The sequence below is a fragment of the Cyprinus carpio genome, chromosome A5 (assembly GCF_018340385.1).
Source record: "Cyprinus carpio isolate SPL01 chromosome A5, ASM1834038v1, whole genome shotgun sequence".
NCBI classification, from domain to species: Eukaryota; Metazoa; Chordata; class Actinopteri; order Cypriniformes; family Cyprinidae; genus Cyprinus; species Cyprinus carpio.
In genome coordinates this window covers 26,794,383-26,814,242 of record NC_056576.1, presented here as the reverse complement: position 1 = coordinate 26,814,242, position 19,860 = coordinate 26,794,383, and the positions used below count along the sequence as shown (strand labels likewise).

The 19,860-nt window shown below is 37.0% G+C and overlaps 1 protein-coding gene across 1 annotated transcript in view; it reads left to right on the top strand.

Annotated features, from left to right (window-relative positions):
* Positions 1-18,052, top strand: part of LOC109093377 (cotranscriptional regulator FAM172A homolog) — a 157,554-nt gene extending 139,502 nt beyond the window's left edge. The window contains exon 10 of the mRNA XM_042756649.1: positions 16,183-18,052. Coding sequence (XP_042612583.1) covers positions 16,183-16,331 — 149 coding nt within the window. The 3' untranslated portion in view covers positions 16,332-18,052. The remainder of the gene's footprint in view (positions 1-16,182) is intronic.
* Positions 18,053-19,860: the final 1,808 nt, after the last annotated feature.

Here is a 19,860-nt window from a genome sequence, read left to right as displayed (position 1 = left end):
TTGTCACTTTTAATCAACTTAATGCATCCTTGCTGGTTTAATGTATTTTTCTTTCACAAAAAAAAAACAAAAAAAAAAAAAAGATTTATGATGGTTTTTAATTTTGTGAAAAGCAGGAAAAATACTGTAACAGAGGAAGAATGCATATTTGAGAACCGTTAATGGAACTAAATGACATGAAACTTTTTCTTTAAAAAGTAGAACCCTAATGGTAGTTATAGTAGTGCCAATGTTGCACAAATGTGGTTACACACAGAAGTTTTATACTTCAATGTCAATGTTCAAATCATATAATCAGCACACATTAATTGTATTTTCTGTTGCACAGACATTTGTAAAGGAATGTGCTCTCCCATTCTGTCACTCTCTGACACTTACAGACACACATCATCTCAGACAATGTTATCGGTGACTCACATTCCATTTATGTCAGAACAGATATAGCAGGGCCACCTATGGCAGGAGTTTACATCATCTGATCAATGTAGCATACTGCAGGGTTAAAGTTTACTCTTCTTAAAGGACTCTTACCCTTCTGTCAAGTGAGAATGTATTGATTATTTTATTCTATTTGCCGTTCCATGCGCTCACTCTCACCTCTGCTGTCAATAGAGCGCCATTGAGAGAGTCAGAGCAGCTTCTGACCCCTGCCGTACTCGCACACCCACACCAAACACACAGTCCTCAAACACTCATCCTGGCTCGCTCCTGCATCCCTAACACACTTTTGATTAATAGTGTGTCTCTACAGGGTCACGGTGCATCTGAACATCTCTGTACATCTTATTTGACATGGGCTACGTGTTGAGCATTAGCCGCTCTATCAGATAAGGGTCTATAGATCTGGTCAAGGTGGGGTTTTTTCCTGTTTGCCCCCAGCAGGGACAGGTCAAGCCTCATTTGGATGTCAGTGTGACCATGGAACCACTGAATACATCTAAAGGTCCTTGCGCTACTTAAGTCACCCCATTCAAGGGTTCATCTGAATGTTTTGTTGACATCTGTGTGAGTTTATTCGCATTGAGTGTGGAGAGAGCACAGAGAGGGAAGTGGCTGCAGCCCTCTACACTCATCTGCAGAGAGATAGAGAGATAATTATTCGGTCTCTGACTCACATGGCATGAAAAATACATAATGCCGGGGTTTGAGACAGCTTATCAGGGAGCTAACTCTTCCCACGCTTTGTGTATGCTAAAGCGGAGATGCTTTTAGATGCCTGCCATTGTTTGTGTTTGTTTGTTTGTGGAGTTTTGTTTGGGTGGGTTGTTTGCGCTGAACTTTTGGCCCCTCTCATGCTGTTTGAGTAAGTTCAGATCACAACATTAGACTGGAAACAAAACACTTCAACTTTTTTATTTATTTATTTATTTATAGTATTGACTGCTTTTTACAGCTTTTCTCTAATGAATCATCACCTGGGTGTCCAGAGATCATTGACTTGATGCCTTTGTAGTATCAGTTTGCCAATGAATTGATTATAGGAAGAAACATTTACATACTACCATTCAAAAGCTTGGAATAACTAATAATTTTTAACTACTTTTGTGCTCACAAATTTGAAGCCATTTGAAGCCCTGCCACTGAGCCAAGTGTAAAAACATTGTTCATGGGTTTGATATTTTAACTTTAAAAAATAAAAATAGGTCCCACTTTATATTAAGTGGCCTTAACCAATATGTACTTACATCAAAAAATAAGTACAATGTACTTATTGTGTTCATATTGTATTGCAAAACACTTTTGCTGCTATTGAGGTTGGAAACGGGTAAGGTTAGGGACAGGTTTGGTGGGTATGGGTAGGTTTATGGGTGGGTTAAGGTGTAAGGGATGGGTCAACAGTGTAATTATAAATGTAATTACATAAATTAATTACGGATGTAATTACATGCAGATATTTTTAAAAATAAATAAATAAATAATAAATTGTTTAAATATATGTAATGTTATTATAATGTCATTGAATCAAATGATTAATTTAAATGTAAGTACATAGTAGTTAAGGCCACTTAATATAAAGTGGGACCCAAAAATATATTAAAAAACAGTAATATTGTCAAATATCATTACAGTTTAAAATAATTGTTTTCTGTTTTAATATATTTTAAAATGTGATTAGCAAAGCTGAATTTTCAGCAGCCATTACTCTGATCTTTAGGGTCACATGACTCATTCTAATATCCTGATTATACATTTCTTAATGTTTCTTCTTCTTATTAGTTGTGCTGCTTAACATTTCTGTGGAAACTGTGATACACTACTACATTTAAAAACAAAAGTAATGCAAAGACACCATTAAATTGTTTGAGTCAAGACATTTATAATGTTACCAAACAAAAACAAACAAAAAAAAACATTGATAATAAGAAATATGTATATATTATTTTTCGTTCTCCCGTTCTCTCCTTTTGAACAAAGATCTTATTTCTGTTTCTACATATTTGCTATTTATCTCTAATTTCAGTACTGACTGATACTGTTTTCCGTGATGTTTTCTGTCTCTACTCTCTATCTATTGACAGAAGCCAGTCTCTGCTCCCTCACTCCAGGGTCACTGTACGAGTGGACTTAGAGTTTAGGGTCAGACTGGGGTCAGAGTCCAAGACTGTCTGATCCACAGAATGCTAATAATCAGGTTGCACAAATGTGAAGCTACTAATTTAGTTCTCAAAATAAATATTAAACTTATAACACCATTATTGAATACCTCAAACATCACATTATTCATGTTATATTGCTATCCTAAGTATGCACTAGTTGTATTCTAATATCTGTGCATTTAGCATTATTGTTTGCCCTGCTTTCCGTGACCCTATCAGAACAGACCCTTGACCCATTTTAGGTTTGTGATCCATCAGTTGTGAAGCGCTGCTATGTTTTCAGACAAATAGAGGAAATGCATTTTAAACATTGTCTGTCTATCATGTGATGCTTTACTGTCTTAGAAGCCTTCTGCAAAGGCCCCTGACGCAGGACCCACGCATACAGGAGGTTGTTAGGAAGTTCCTCTCAATTAGCATCCCTTTCGTTGCCGTGAACTGACCTTAAGTTGACTGTAGTGCCTTCCTTGTTCCTTCAGTCAATGTAAACATTAATGTCCTCTTCATCTGAAGCCCTGCCACTGAGCCAAGTGTAATAACATTGTTCATGGGTTTGATGTGAAAGACGTGCGTTCTGTGTGGGTGTGTTGTGAAGGAGGGGAACGTGGCGACTGTAACAACATGTTCTAGTTGATTCCTCTTTTGTGCTAGACTGAAAAATCCTCTTTGAAAACGAGCACATTGACTCCAGAATGAATTTGACTTTATTGTAATTGTCTTGTGTGTAGAGGTGGTTCAGGATCAGTCAACTTCTTGCACAATTCACAACACTTTTAAAGTGAGAATGTCTAGTGAGTGGAACTGAAAGTGTGTTCAGTTTGATCTAAAGAAAAATGAATGGGAATTAAAAATACATATGTATGCACCAAATGGTGTATCAACAAACATAACAATAAAAATGTAGCATATACTGTAATAATACAGTGTAGTTGAATAGGGAACTTTTTATTAGTGTTTTGGAGAGTTACATGATATATCGTTACCATTAATGGTTATCGGCCATTATGGAAGATTTCAGGTGATTTTAATCAATCTATGTCAGTTTATGTTGTATGTTTTTATTTGTGCATATTTTTACATTTAGATTACCTTTGTCATCTTAAAGTTAATCTTTAGATAGACTAATCATTTAATAACACTGAAAAATGTAATCTTTAACAAATATAAACATGAATATGCATTTTTCATACTGTATTTTATATTTATATGGTGCCCGAATTTTATATGGCATGGTGCCATTATACAATTATAATAATTTGTTTTCATTTGGACTGTTATATATATATATATATATATATATATATATATATATATATATATATATATATATATATATATATATATATATATATATATATATAATTTATATTTATTTATTCTTTTTTATTTATTTTTTGGACAAAATATTCTATTCGTCAGATATTGGTTATAATATTATAATAATATAATAATATTATAATATTGGTTATATATATATAGTAAAATATAAGTATATAATATATAAATATATAATATAAATAGTAATATTTAAATTATAAAATAGTTTTCATCAAGTCATGTCTCCCTAGTTTTTAGCTTTGATATGTTAAGATAACTGGTTTAAATGGATTAATTTAGAGAAACAGCTACTCAGAAATGGTTTTAGAGTGCTGTAGTTTAGCAAGCTGTGTCTCTATTTAGAGATAGATTTATTGTGATGTGGTTTTAGAGTGCTGTAGTTTAGCCTCTCATGTGGCACAGATCGGATATGACCGGTTAACGTGTAAGCAGGAAAAAAACCGCATGGATTCCGATTTCCTCAGATCGGATTCAGGCCTCATTCATATGTGGTAATAAATCGGATATGAATCGGATACGTGCATTTGCGTGTGCCATGTAAGCAGACAAATCGGATATTCCCCAGTAAATGCGAGTCGTAGGCCTACGTCTTAAAAAAAAGTGACGTCAACTCAGGTGGAACTGAAATCACATGACTTATTATAGGCGCGATGGAAGACTAAGGATACACACAGTGGAGCAATGCGGAGGTTTCACGTCTTTTAAGTCTTTGGGGCGAAGAGACAGTGCAGGCAAAAATGCAGGGTTGTTGCAGAAATAAATCCGTGTTTGAAGACATTTCACGAGATATGGGGAGGTACGGTTTAAGCGCTTTTTTCTCCGCCGTAAGAGACCAATGTTTTGCTGTTTTTTTTTTTGACATTTCAAAATATTGTGGAAAGCAAAACACTGTATAATTTTATTTGCATCTGCATCCATTGTATTTCGTGCTGTTTTACATCCTTTTCCGGGGTCAGAAACGTCTACGTTTGGTAGTTTCAGCAGTGTATAGTGTAAATGCAGAAATCGGATATGGGTCACTTTTAAAAGATGATGTAAGCGGGTCGTCAAAAAAATCGGATATAGTCAGAAAATCGGATTTGGGCATCAAGACCTGCAGTGTATATTCAGAAGATATGGTTTTGGAGTGCTGTAGTTTAGCAAGCTGTGTCTCTAAATTTTTTTTGTATGTGTTGATGATAAAACGAACTGGTATGATTTCAGCTGGACTAAACATGATATTTTAAAAGACATTTTAAAAGATGAATTATTAGCTTTTGTCCAACTGAAATCTTTCAAATAACTTTTAAAATGCATGGAGTAATGGTTCAAATTTTCGTATGCTGTATGTTAACATTCTCAGCACATCAACCAGAACCACAGTCAAGTATTTCAAAGATATTAAAGAAATGTATACAATATTTTAGTGTTCGCTCCACACTCACTCTCTCACTCATGGTCGCTCACTCATATCCATCGCATCAGTATACATCATGTCGTCTTCTACATGTACACTCACACACACAAACACACACTCTGTCAGGGGTCATCCCCTGCTCATGCTGAGTGTGTGTGAACCCCATTAGCACATTCCCAGATAGTGGCCAGGGTACTCTTATCTCTCTCCACCCATTAATTACACTTTGTTCCTCTAAGTGATCTATTTCTGCTCCTCCCCGCCTCCGCGGTCCACTCCAGGACTATCTCCTACACCTCCACACAGCCACACAACACACACATACACACACGTGCCAGATAAGAGTGCTAATGTGAGGCAAGCAAGGTCAGCCTGCCTTCCTCGCTCATGTGAAGTGTGGGTCCCGTGCATTAGCCGCTAGCCTGTCTGCCACCCGCTTTGCATGGGGCCGCTCTGAAGATGCCCCCGTAATTACAGATGACAGCACAGCGAGAGGCTGATCGCCCTCCTTTGCCTCCACTCGGGCTGGAGAAGACAGCCTTCTGAAAGCTCCACCTGGAAAGTGTGTCATGGAGCACTCTTGCGATACTAAACACATGTGAATGCTGTGTACTTATAGTTTTGATGCAAGTAATCCAGCTTCAGATCACACTTCCAAGTCCATTGTGTTGGTGAGTGTCGCCAACTGCAAATTATGCCAGCTTGTCAGTGAGGGGTGCTTCACCGATCGCGTCTGCATAGCTGCTAGACATTTTAGGAATGACTAAAATAAAGACTATAAATCAGCTGTTTTTCTTACGAATGTAATTCTCGTGCTAACGAAATAATTTAGCAGTTTATTCAATGAATATGTGACTAGTCTTATACATACTATGTAACTCGATAATATTTGGCATCATTGGTGATGCATGAGGGAATTTTGATTTTTAAAAAAAAAAAGTTAAAACATTGCAGAATTACAGCAAAAAGAAAAATCGCATATCAATAATGTAACAAACTCATATATTAAATATGCTGCGTATATAATTCATATAGTAGTTCCCTTTCACTGTAATGATAGAAAATATATTATTATTACAGTATATGCTGTACACTGTTTGCCACATATACATGTATTTTATATATTAATACAGACTTAAGACATTTTATTTTGTTTGCTTTTGTTAACACTATTAATTATATGATTAGGGGAAAAAAAGAGCATTAATTTTTCAGCAGCACTCATTGGACATTTCATTTCTGAACTGCCACAATACATACAAAAACCAGTGTAATAAAATGATGCCAAATTCACATTTATCTTTTTCAACTGAATGCACTTTAGGTCCACTAACTAGACATTTTGTTGTGAAAGTGTCATGAAATATGCAAGAAAGCAACATAATATAATTTTTCAGAAGGCATGCAATTCCACTGAGGATGAAATATAATTTATTTTTCTTTTTTCAGCCTTTTTTTATTGTTGTTGTTTGCCAGAGTCACCCTATTATTCACGGGGAGGGCATTAAGCAGCGTTTCTCTGTTAAGTTGTTTTGAAAGATATGAATTATAAAACGCATAACACAGATAAAACTTGTTCTGGGTAACAGTGTCCACCTTACAATGTAAAAAAGAAAGTTTTCTCAGAACAAAAAAAACAACTTTAAACTTGAGGCGGTGCAGTGTATGTGTAATACTTCTTTGCCAAGTCAGTTTCCTCAATTATTGTCCTGCTGCGGTGTGTGCTTGACTCAATCACTGCATTAGCCTGTGGTTTGATTTACACTCTCTTGCATCATCCCACATGTGCTCATACCTTCCAACAAAGCCGAGGTTTGAAATATGTCCAGCACAAAAATCAATTTTCGAGAATCAGTCTACAAACACACCCATTTTGTAGATGTATCTCACTATTAGCAGAAGCAAAAAGAATCCATTGTCTTCTTTAGTTTACACAGTGTTTGTATGGATGTCGTGTAACTGCTGAACTCTCTTTGGTCCATGACTCCCGCGGCTCCTTTAGTAAACACTCTCACACACTGTGTTCTTATTTATGTATGGATCCACCATTGATTTCCTGTATTTCCTCACACACCTTCTCACTGTCACTTTCTCAGGCACTGTTATCAAGGTAGCGGCACCTGTAGGGTTCATCTGTTACTTCAGCTGAAGTGAAGATGCTCATCAGGGCAGTGAGTTTAATGTTGAGGTCTCATTATTGAGAAGTGAGGACATTGTGGTTGGAGAGTTAGAGTCGAGTTACATTATTTTGTCATCATTTAGGTCTCTCTTGTGTGAATCCAACAAACTGTATCTGACTGGATTTTAAAAGATCACTCGCCCTACGTGCAAGATGCATGATTAACATAATCATATTTAGCCATATAAAGTCAAGGGTCAGTATTTATTTATTTACTTTTTTTAAGAAAGTAATACTTTTGTTCAGCAAGGATGCATTAGTCATAGTAAAGACATTTCAGTTTCAAATAAATGATGTTCTTTTGAACTTACTATTTATCAAAAAAAAAAAAAAATCCTGTAAAAAAAAAAAAATGCATAATTAAATCATCAAATTATTATTATCAGGGATCATGTGACACTGAAGACTGGAGTAATGGCTGCTGAAAATTCAGCTTTGTCATCACAGAAATAAATTGCATTTTAAAATATATTAATATAAAATGTTTAAATTGTAATAACATTAACATTGAAAGTCTTCTTTCAAATGTATATATTAAAAACAAAAGTACTGTCTACAAGCATTTGAGTGGTAGTATAATTTCCGTAACATTGTGTGTTACCTAGGTACTGTATGACAAATTACATTTTGTTGGTCATTTGGTTTCTGTCTTGATGAACTGTTAAATCTTTTTGCTCCAAAATCCTGCTCCACATTGCTGTAAATATTAAGCACATGCTGCATTTAAACTCTTGGAGAAATATGTGTGTGTCTGGTTCGGACACAGTATACGGGTGTGAAGCAAAGAGCACTGAAAGGAGGTTGTGGAGGTAGAGGGTTGCCTTTTCTAAAGATTGTTCTCATTTTTTTTTTCTCATTGTATCTGATTTGTAGCATCTTGTCATGTCTGTGTGGCCTTATGTAAACAGAGACCAGGCAGAGCCTGTTGGTTGTACTGATGTACTGTTTTGCACATATTCCATATTCTCAAATATAAGAGAGGAAATAATAAAAAATAAAAAACAACTTAAAGTTACGCACATGGAGTAATGTTGACAATAATTGACAAAATAAAGTAAATGTGCAAATGTTCACGCGGTCACCGTGTACTGAATCCAAATACACTGACGGCTTTTGGAGGGCTTTTGTCTGCAGTGCCAATTTCATCAAACAGTATCTAACACCTCTCATCTGTGTATGTGCAATTTTGCAAGTGATGTGCTGTTATTGTACACTCTTGACACGCTGTCTTGTTCTGGTGCTAAAGCCTGTGTGAATTAACCCTCTCTGTACCTGCGTGATGTTGATGACAAATCCACATTAATACTTGGTTCATTTGCAACAGTTTTTATTCCTCCCTCTCGCTCTCTCACTCTCTCTCTCTCTCTCTCTCTCTCTCTCTCTCTCTCTCTCTCTCTCTCTCTCTCTCTCTCTCTCTCTCTCTCTCTCTCTCTCTCTCTCTCCTCTTTGTAAGATCAAATGTTCATTTATCCACTCTTTTCATTTGTTTTGTAAAAGAGCTGCAGGGGATAGACTATTATAGATTATTAGCATATAAATTAATATTAATAGATTATTATTTTTTACATTTTTGCTCACACAAAATGTTGACCATTTATTCATTCATTTTGATTATTTTTGGGGGACATGTGCCATGATAGTAACATGCTATTTTATTTTATTTGTTTAGTTTAGTTGTTTAGTGTGTGTGTGTGTGTGTGTGTGTGTGTGTGTGTGTGTGTATATGTATATATAATTATTATTATTACTATTATTATTATTACTTATTTGAAAAAGTAACTTGGATATTTCGGTGTAAATTTAATGTATTCATTAATTTACTCATTATATAAATAAAGTAACCTGATTATTTAACATGCGTTACCTGATACCCTCAACATTGATGGCAGACTTTAAAGTACCATAATGTACTTTTTTGTAAGTTCTGTGAACATCTCAGTACTAAAGCAGAGCTCATTTCTTGCGTTTTATCTTACTGTAAGGCTTCGGTCACTCTTCTACAGACCACTTAATGAATATTCTAGTACTGTAATGATGAGCAACTGGGGCTTTGGAGTTATTTGCACTCTGGGTCTCTCCGTCATTCTTGTTTATTTTTCGTTTTCCCCTCTGGAGTCGACTCTGCCATCTGCAGGCATTTTTATCAGCGGCTAACTTAATTATGCTACTGTGGACTTAGGTTATTTGACTTGCTAACAAATTAGCCCTCAAATTAGTCTTGCTATCGGTGTTTCTGCTCCACTGTCAAGGATATGGTTTGTCATTTCTGAATTACTCCTTGATTCTTGATTTGCTTTATTACAGGCTATTTTACAGAGGAACAAACAGAGTGGACACAGTCAGGCTGTATAATGAAGCACTAGTCTACTCGCATAGTGCTAACCTGTGCTAATGACTAGCTTTAGTCAGACTGGTAAAACAGATTCAGACACCCAAGCGCCGTCATTAGATTTTCTCTCCCGTATTCTCTGCAACAGAATAAGCCACTGCATGTAGTTATGGCTGTCTTTGGTGGGTACAGTACCCGCGGTATGATTTGACTTAGTGTTCCCCAGAGTCTCAAATACTCACGCTACACATCCCACGCTGGCCCCTGCTCTCCGGTTATCTCGTAAAACTCCATTCCAGCTCTATAAAACTTGGCGTCTTTATAACAGCTAAGTCGAGGCGCCCACTCTCAAAAAAAAAACACCGCTGCAAGGGAGGAGCAGCTCAGGGACACACGCTGGAAATGTGTTGCAGAGCTCATTCTCTTGTTGCCTTTGCTCTGTTGCAACCTTGAATAATGTGAAAAGAGAGGAATGAGACTTCATTTCATAGCATTCGTCTCCTGCTCTCCCTTCATTCACTCACTCTTTACCCCCTCTCGCTTTGTTTCCAACTTTATAAGTGAATTGTAGGTTCTCTCAGCAGGCCCTTAAGCCACACATTCGCTTTCTCATTTATGGATGTGTAATGAGTTCTGCCTCTGTTTGCTCTTACAACAATAATAAGTAAAGTAATTAAAAGAGGCAAAGGAGGGGGGAACAAGGGGAACCCACCGCCAGACAGGTCCTGCGTACAGGCAATTGACAGAGACTTTTTTTTGATGAAATCCTAGGCGTGCATGTTTTTTTTTTCTTTCTCCTTTTTCTATTTGCAATTTTAAGTGCTTTTTTTTCCAAATGCATTAATTTAATTAGACATAATGCAAACAAAGCACGCACTAGTTGCAGCAGTAATATTCACTCTTGGCATCTAATGTGAAGAGGGATGAGCTATATCCCCGAAGGGTAGTGGGTTTATGTGTTAGGGGAGTGACGGGTGGGGGTTGGCTATAGAGTATATTTAGATTTAATTAGTTGTGTCACGAATCGTAGCTTCTCCATCACAGAGAGCCGTGTTAACATGACGTGCTAGAATGTTGACACCTGTTCTGGCCTCATTTGTCCTCGAGCCGACACTCTCAGATCGCCTCTCAGATGTTCAGGCATGCATGGCGAAACCACCAAACTGCTAGAGCATAGAGCAAACAAATATCAGAGAGCGTTGGGACCGGAAATCTAAGCCCTTTGCCAACAGGGACACAGATAGCAAATAGAATCTCCAGCATCGTGCAACGGATTGTTTCCCCCTGCTAGTGTTACTCTGACTAGTTCATTCTAGTTTGAAGTAAAACTACAAGCACACTGTGTCTTGAACAAGTCAAGGATATAATTGTGCTGATGTGCAGTGTATATAAGGAAGACACACACACAAAACATAAAACCATCATAACTGCAAACAATCACACTTAAACATTTAAGGGTTGACATTTTTTAATTACTAGAATATTAGATACTGTAATTTTTCAACAACTGTGTAATTACAACATGCAAAATGTCTGGCAATGAAATCAAATAAATTTGACAAATAAATAGAATATGCCAGTTGTGCTCAATCAATTAGGAGGCACGATTAAATGCCACTCTACAGATGGAGACCAATTACAATCAGCACACTTTGATATTTTTTACTCTCTCCGAGTGTTACTCGCGGCGGTGCTTTGACTGCTCATTCACTCGAGCATCGTTCACTCATGAGCATTTTACCATCACACACGATTACCATTTGTAATGCTTCTGCTGAGGGGAGAAAAAGGAATTGCCGATAGCTAAAGTCTGTCTTCCTTGATTTATTGTTGACATGAATGTTGAAAGAGTGCTTGTGTGAGTGTGTGTTTGAGGGAGAGAGAGAGAGAGTGTGGGTTTGTCACCGGGACACTGTTTCAAACACTATTTGTCACAGTGAGATCAAATAACTACTAAATTACCCTCAAAGGTATCCAGCTGAATAATGTAATGGTTCATTATAAAGATTTGATCTGCAGCTTGAAGATGTCTTAACAGGGTAGTGAAATATGAAGCTTCATTATGACAAATGCAGTGGTCAGATGGATTCATATGAAGTACCACAGATAACAGTGGCCTGGTGTGAACGGCAGTGTGTTTGTGCTCATACTGTGAGGTGCGTTGTTGAAGATGAGGATATCAATATGTTGTGTGTGTGTATATACATGAGCATTTTGGTAAGCATGAGTATGTTGTAAGGGGTGTCAGGGCTGTGTGGATCACAGCCTGCCTGCAGGAGAGTTTTCACTGAAACTAGTTCAAAAGGTGCAACTCTTTCTCTAACTGCACAATTGTACATGTAGTATTCATAAATATGATGCAAGTGTTTGTTCATGTAGTTTTATGTGATTTTCTACAAAGTGTTTCCCACAGACTTGCACTCTATGTGTGGCAGAACTTCCCCCGGGGGAAATATATATGTATATAATGTAAATATAAAACAGCAGACGGGCTTATTGAAAGTGCAAATTCATTCTCTGCCAGCAGGAAGTGCTTTTAAAGCGACAGAAATAGCGGTTTCCCTGGTAACAGCTGTAATCAAAACAGCATTGCGCTCATGAACGCTAATATCAGGCATTATAGGAAAGATGAAATAAAAAGGACATCAAAACTTTTCTGAAGACAATCGGTTCCCTTCAAAGATACATTTATATAAAATAACCCGTGCCACGTTTTGACTTTGAAACGTGCAGTGCAATATAATTTATCTTTGAGAATTTGAGTGTTACTGAATTTTCAGGTTTAATACACTTTCTTATACTGTCAGTCTGTGTGTGTGTCTGTCTGTCTGTATTTGGTTATTAGCTTTTGTCTGTAAATTTTACTCTTTTTATATTTATATATTTATTAAAAATATAATTTTTAAATATGTGAAAAAAATATATAAATATAATTGTCCATGTTTTTTTTATTATTATTTTTTTTTCTAAAACATAAAAAACATTATTTATCAGTCAATAATTCAATAATTTCTATTAATTACAAACTGAAAAACTGATTAATAAAATTTTACCTAGGAAATATATCAAAGCATTTGTTTGTAAGTAATTAGGTAAAGGTTCATTTTGTTTATTGTCATAATTTTCATGTATTGTAATTGCACCATTAAAGTTTTGTCATGCCTTTAATAATCTATTTGCCAATTGTATGTTAATGGATTTTTAATAGTAGCGTGCCATTATTTGTAAGACATGTAAAAAAAAAATAAAAAAAAAAACAATCCCCCAAATGAACAGAAAACCCTGTGAAAACTAAAGGAACACAGGATTAAGAGACTTTCCTACTTCTATGCAGTAGACGTTGCTCTCTTTATTGAAATATGACATTTAATCAATGGCCACCTCTTTAAATGGCGTTCATTTGATTTGTGGACTAGCCAGGCACGGCTGTCCTCTTCCCCATTCTTTGTGTGTCTATGTGAGCGAATGACGTAACTGAGAAACGCTGTGGCACACATATACTATTGATTACACTCAACACATCTTGGCAATTAAGAGATGGGAAGGTAGAGTAATAAAGAGTCATTAGTGAGGCATGCTTGTGAACCCTCATCAAAGATGATGTTGCCGGCCGGGGCGGAGCTCCCGCAGGGTCACCACAGGGGCTCGCTGCATTTGCATATCTGCTCGGAGACGCACTGTGGCTGACCCCATGGCTGGGATCAGTATGAGTTGCTCTCGCTGATCAGGGGTTCACAAAAAGTGAACCCATCGCCATTAATTGGTCCTGAAGAAAAAAACTGAAAGAGAGACAAATAAAAAGGTTAGTTGGGAAAGGTGAGGGGGCCTGGAGTGGAGTAAAAGTAAAGGCTGTGAGCTCCAAATTGGGTATGAATTATAAATAAGAGCAGCGGAGGCAATGTCTTCTCCTCTGGAGTGCTGTTGTGCCAGGACCTATACCACTAAAGAGATTGTTTGGGCAGCAGGTATCGACTCGCTGATTGTCAGCTTGGTAAACTTGACCTGAGGCACCAAGTTAGAAAGACTCGACCGTTCTGACACACACACACACCTCTTTCCTATATCACTACAGCTATCTTCATCAATACTGCCCAGACAGAGGTCAATGTAATAAACATGGAGGTCAATATCTTGGCCATCTGAGTAAACTTTTGGCATGGGCCTTAAAGTTGGTCTTTAATTGGATCCCTCCGGGTAAGTTCATGCACCAGTTGCAATGCAGAGGATGATTGAGAAATTGTGATTTTAGGGGGGAAATCACATTAGTCTGATCCTCTTTGTACTACACAAACTGATACAGACGTATATCAAAGCAGTTGTACGCTTTAAGCTACATACAGTGTGAATAGTTCAAAGTGGAATTGATCTAGCCGGGGTTCAATTCAACCTTTCTCAGAAATAGCACAATAAATAAACAGACCAAATGTACTTCTGTCTCAAAATGCTGCATTATGAGGGCTGTGAAAGCCTCTTGTGGGACTTTGAAAGGTCTGATGAGGACTTGAGGTGTACATGTCACTTCACCTGGATCCAATGACCCAAACATGGGAATTCTTTAACCTGCTGCCACAGAGGGAAAACTGAGCCATTTTCTGGATTAACTGATAGGTGTATCAAACTCTAGAGAGAGAAAAAATTTAATCTTCCATGGATAGCGGCCATTTCATCCATTGTCCTTATGTGCACAGTATCCTAATAGATGGAAAACGCTGTGTTGGAACACACAGTACACAACACAGAGAGCAAAGTTTTTATTTGGCATCAGACACAATAAAGTGTTTAGAGTATGAAACGGTCCTCACATATCACTTCCTTTAATCTAAGTGCCCAAGAGATCTCAAAAGGAAGTGTTAAAAGGGCAGTTGGAGAAAAAAGAAAAAGAAAACTGTCATTATTTACTCACCCTAATGTCATTCCAAATCTTGTGCAGAACACAAAATTAGATTAAAAGTGTCTTATTGTGCATACACTAGAAATCGTAAATTTTTTTTTAAATGCTTTATTGTTGTTATTATAGAAATCGTACATTTTTTTTTTAATGCTTTACACACACGTCACACATATCTTACAAAAACAAACAATTCATTCAAAACCATTTTAACTCTACTTAAAATGGCATTTTTGTGTAGTAACTCTACACACAAACATAAAATTAGCCACACACACAAAAAACTACATAAAGATGTGAAAAATGTAAAACACTACTCTCCTGTTTCTTTTGCTTGTTCACAGTGTAGTGGAGTTTGTCATAGCACTCGCACATACATGCATTTGTATGTAGAACTGATGACTTTTACACAGTTATGCAACTGAACTGAATCAATACTGAACTGACTTGAGCTGTATAATGACACACACACACAGACACACACACACACACACACACACACACTGTAAACAGAAATGCAAGGGGTAAAAATGATTTATTTCTCAAAACACTTAAGGTGATGATACACGGGGCAATTTTTTGATCAATGTTGCTGGGCAATGTTGCCGTCTGCAGACAACTAGGTGAAACACAGGGCCTATCTAAAGTATCCAGACAGAAATGTGTTGCCCATTCTCAATGGGATAGTGCCCAAGCAATATCACTCAGCAACATTGCCTGGCAACATTGCTCAAAAAAGTTGCCCTGTGTATCATCACCTTGAGTGTTGATTTATAAGTAAACAAATTAAGTGTTTTCACACATGATCATTGGGTGTAGATCATCAGTAAATGAGTGTGGAATTTAAATGGCAGTGTTTCCCAAATGAAACAAAAGAGCTGTTGGTTTTGAATGATGTGTGAAATGTAGAGAACTGTGTTTAGAGTTTTGCAAAAAGTTTGTTTTACAAAAGCAAACTGAGTTTAAAGCACATAGTGTGCTTGTAGTTTTGCAGACTTTGTCTAAAGATAAGGTATATAAATTAATGGTTTCACTGAGTGGCCTCAAGTATCGCTTTTAGTGTCTAAGCGATTTAAAAAAAAATGTAAAGGGACATCTTTGTACCCTTTGTACCCCTAAAAGTTTCATAGTAAAACCTTAAGGTACTATTTGAGGTACTAATATGCACCTTTTAGTTGTACAAACTTGTCCCTTTAAGGATACTGTCCCAGTAACAAGCTGTTGTACCTCTAAATGTACAACATTTATTCTGACAGTTTGCAGTAAAGGTTTCAAAATATCTTCATTTTTAATCAGAAAAAAAGAAAGTAATACAGTGTGAGTAAATGTGAAAAGTTTCATTTTTGGGTGAACTATCCCTTTAAAAATATGAATGTGGCTTATTACTTTTACTGTGATTATAAAAGGTTATTACTGTATGTTTTTCACATCCACCTGATGTTCCGTGTTTTGCAGGTACTGAGAAGCATGAGTTAACTTCATGGAAGAGCTTCCACTCCATCTTCAAGTTCTTCAGAGATGCCCTTAAGGACCACGAGGATGAGTCCTCCTCCAGCCCGGTCACCACACGCAGCTCCCACCGTATAAAAAACGAAGACTTATAAAGGGCTCGCAGATCCCAACCTAGAGCCCCCTTCGTCCCCTCTTAGTTCTTTTTCTCTTCTGTTCTTTTTATGAAAATATTTCGCCTTGAAGCCCTCCTCCCAGTGAATTGCATGACTCTGAGGAGTGCAGGGTCAGTCTGTATACATCAGAATAGCGTTTTGCATTACTTCTGGATGAGTGCAACTGTCAAAGCAATATGGCTTCACTGCTTGTCCCTCCTGTGGGCCGCTGTGTGGATTTGGTGGTGGCCCATCGGTGGCCAGATTAAGGCTGACAGGCGGCGCCGCACACCGCCTCTTGATGCACCTCTAATTATCCTGACATTGTCCTGAACTAAACTAATGCCTGGGAAGCACCTGCACACACACACACACACACACAAGTCTGGCAGGTCCTAGTGCCTCTTGTCGTTTCTTTTTAACTGGGGTCTCACTTGCATTTAAAGTACTTGAGCACTTAGGAACTTTTTATGTCAGATGCTAAAGGCTTACGGGTTGTTTTCTTTCATACGTATAATACTTTAACTGAAAAAAAAAGCAACTTGCAGACTCAAATATCTATTCAATGGCTATCTCAAGTCTAGATTTAGAATGAACACAATGAAGTAAGCCATTGACAGCATGAAATATTGAAAGAGTCCTCCCCTGTTTTTAAATCCCTTAAAACCTTGTGCGAGCATGAGTTTTAGGATCAGGGCAATTTAATGTTATCCAAAGTATGAAAGCCATTCCTTAAGATGTTTGCCAATGTAACGTCCTTTTTGCAAAGTCTGTGACTATTTGGACTGTTTTAACACCTCATTGTTGTCCTCTGCTAAAGCTAAAGCATGTGTTATGTTACTGTCTTAGCAAACACAAGAGACCGTGTCTCCTGGACAATGTGTTATTAGCGGAGGCTTAAAGATATGTCACTCAGGCATTTCAGCAGATCACTGCTTTAGCTTGAAAATTCATCTCTCAGTAAAAGGCTGCTTTGGTCTCATCACTTTTTAACTATAATTTGTCATAAGTTGTTATTTCAGATTGCTGAAGGTACTCGATGTAAATAGTTCTAGTACTTTATACATATTTCATATATTATTTTTTATCCAAAATAGAGATGAGACTACAGCTTCAGAAATGCAGGACCCCAGAGGCTTTCGTGATTTGTTTTTTACTATGAATTAAACTTTTAATATATCTGCAACTATTCATTAGATGCCACTGATCAATTGTAAGTTGCTTATACTTTCTTAGTTAAAACTCTTCCACTCAGATCCCAATATTGTTGCCTTAGGAATAAATACACAAAGTTCATCTTTAATTTTATTTTATTTTCCAAAACTGACAAGCCATATGTGAATGTCACTTGCATTAAGTACAGCCTTAAACCAAATCAAAAACTTAATTAGTTTGTAAATTAGGACTATTTTTAACAATTAATATTTTAATTGAAGAGATTCTATGTTTTATTGAAACATCCTAGTATAAAATGATAGAAGTGTAAGATGTTTTTTGGGTTTTCTCTTTTTTTTATTTGCTTTCAATGAGGATTCATTAAATGAAAACATGATCAGACATTTTAACTCTAAATTTCCTTTTCATAAATCGTTCAAATATGTTAGTCTTTCGTCTTCGAATTAGTTCAGTTCTGTGCCCTAATTAATCATTCAATTTGTTTTCATATCATGTGAGTGTATTAATGATCTCCATGCTGTAATTAAAGTTCTTTATAAAAACAATGCTAAATGATCTTTGATTTTTTTGTGTGTGTGTGTGCAGCAAGAATGCTTTATTTTTTTTCTGTTTAATTTTCAGTGCTTAAAACAAACATACCTTTGCTATCAGTTTGATAGACATATCTCACCTTCCACTTGAAAACACCGATGTACAGGGTACTCTTATTTACAACGTAATGATCGTAAAGGCATCACTTTCAACCCAAGAAGTCGGGTTAAAGTTCAACCTGATGGGGGAAAGATCCTCGGAGCCCGATAAAGCCTGTTGCTCCAGCAGCTCTGTTCCCAGGGAAGGTGAGCCTGCTCTGACTCTCGCTCTTCTCACGTAACAGCTGTGGAAACTCTAGCACGAAAGCTGATATTTGTGTGAGATCGCCCAGGCCTTTACCCAATGTTAACCAAAATAAGTGTGTCAGTCAAAGACAGTAAACGGATGAAGCCTGCTACCTTTATGTCCCCAACTGCTTTTAGACGTTTTTACAAAAAAATACATTTGATGTTTATCTGCTTACCCCTGGGGCATCTTAGATGTATGAATTGTTTCTTCAGAAGAACCAAACAGAGATAACTCAAACCGTTCAGTCTGCAGTCCTAAAATGTAACTGGGAACACGGTAAAACATACATAAACCAAACCAAACTAAACCCTGCGGCTTTTTTGATTTTAAATACACCAAACGATCTGTCAGTCTGATTTGTGCAAGAAACTGAACAGTATTTATACGCAATGTCTGAACTGTCCTGAGTGCATTTGCATCTTCTTCAGCCTGCACGTGAGGCGTCTTCTTCTTCTTCTTGCTTTATGGCGGATCGCAGACTTATAAGTGCATTACTGCCACCTATCTCTCAAGTGGACCATTGACACTTCCAATTGAGATTGTAGATAAAGTGTCAATGATCCATTTGAGAGATAGGTGGCGGTAATGCAGATGCAAATGCGCTCAGGACAGTTCAGACATTGCCGTGAAAATCAGAGGTAAAAAAACTATATAAATACTGTTCAGTTTCTTGCACAGACTGATTGTTTTGTGTCTTTACACATCAATGTATTGTCAAGAGCCGCAGGGTTTAATTTGGTTTTGTTTGTGTATTTTTTCTGACTCTTAAAGCCGTGATTCCCATCCACTTACATTATAGAACTGATAGACTGCAACGGTTTGAGTTAAAAATCTCTGTTTGTGTTCTACTGAAGAAACAAAGTCACCTACATCTTGGATGGCCTGGGGGTAAGCCGATAAACATCAAATGTAATTTTTGGATGAACTATCCCTTTAATTTACGAAATCATGGCCTAAGGGGCCGTTTATGTGACAATGTTTTCAGCCAAAACCTGGAAACTTTTTATGCGTTTTGCCTGTTCATTTACATGACAAAGGCGTTTTGGGGACTAAAAAAGCATATTTTTGAAAACGGGTTTCAAAGTGCAATTATTTGAAAATGCCACCGTTATCGTTTCCGTGTAAACACCCAATACAGGAGTCTTTGAAAACGGTGACGTCATGTGCATCCGTAGTATGTGTTAAGGATGTAGACATGCACAGTATGTGTCGATTTTAAAGGCAAGAGTGAACAAACATATAACAATGGCGGAGTACATGGTACTGTTGTTGCTGCTCAAGAGTTTGCTAATGCTTCTTCAGCAAAGTGTGGAATTACTTCACCAATATTACAACCAACAGTGGAGACGCATCATATACTACATATAATCATCACTTCCCTACAGGTACTGTTTACTAAACACCCAATACGGGAATCTTTAAAAACTGTGATGTCATGCCCATGCATACAGGTGCATCTCAATAAATTAGAATG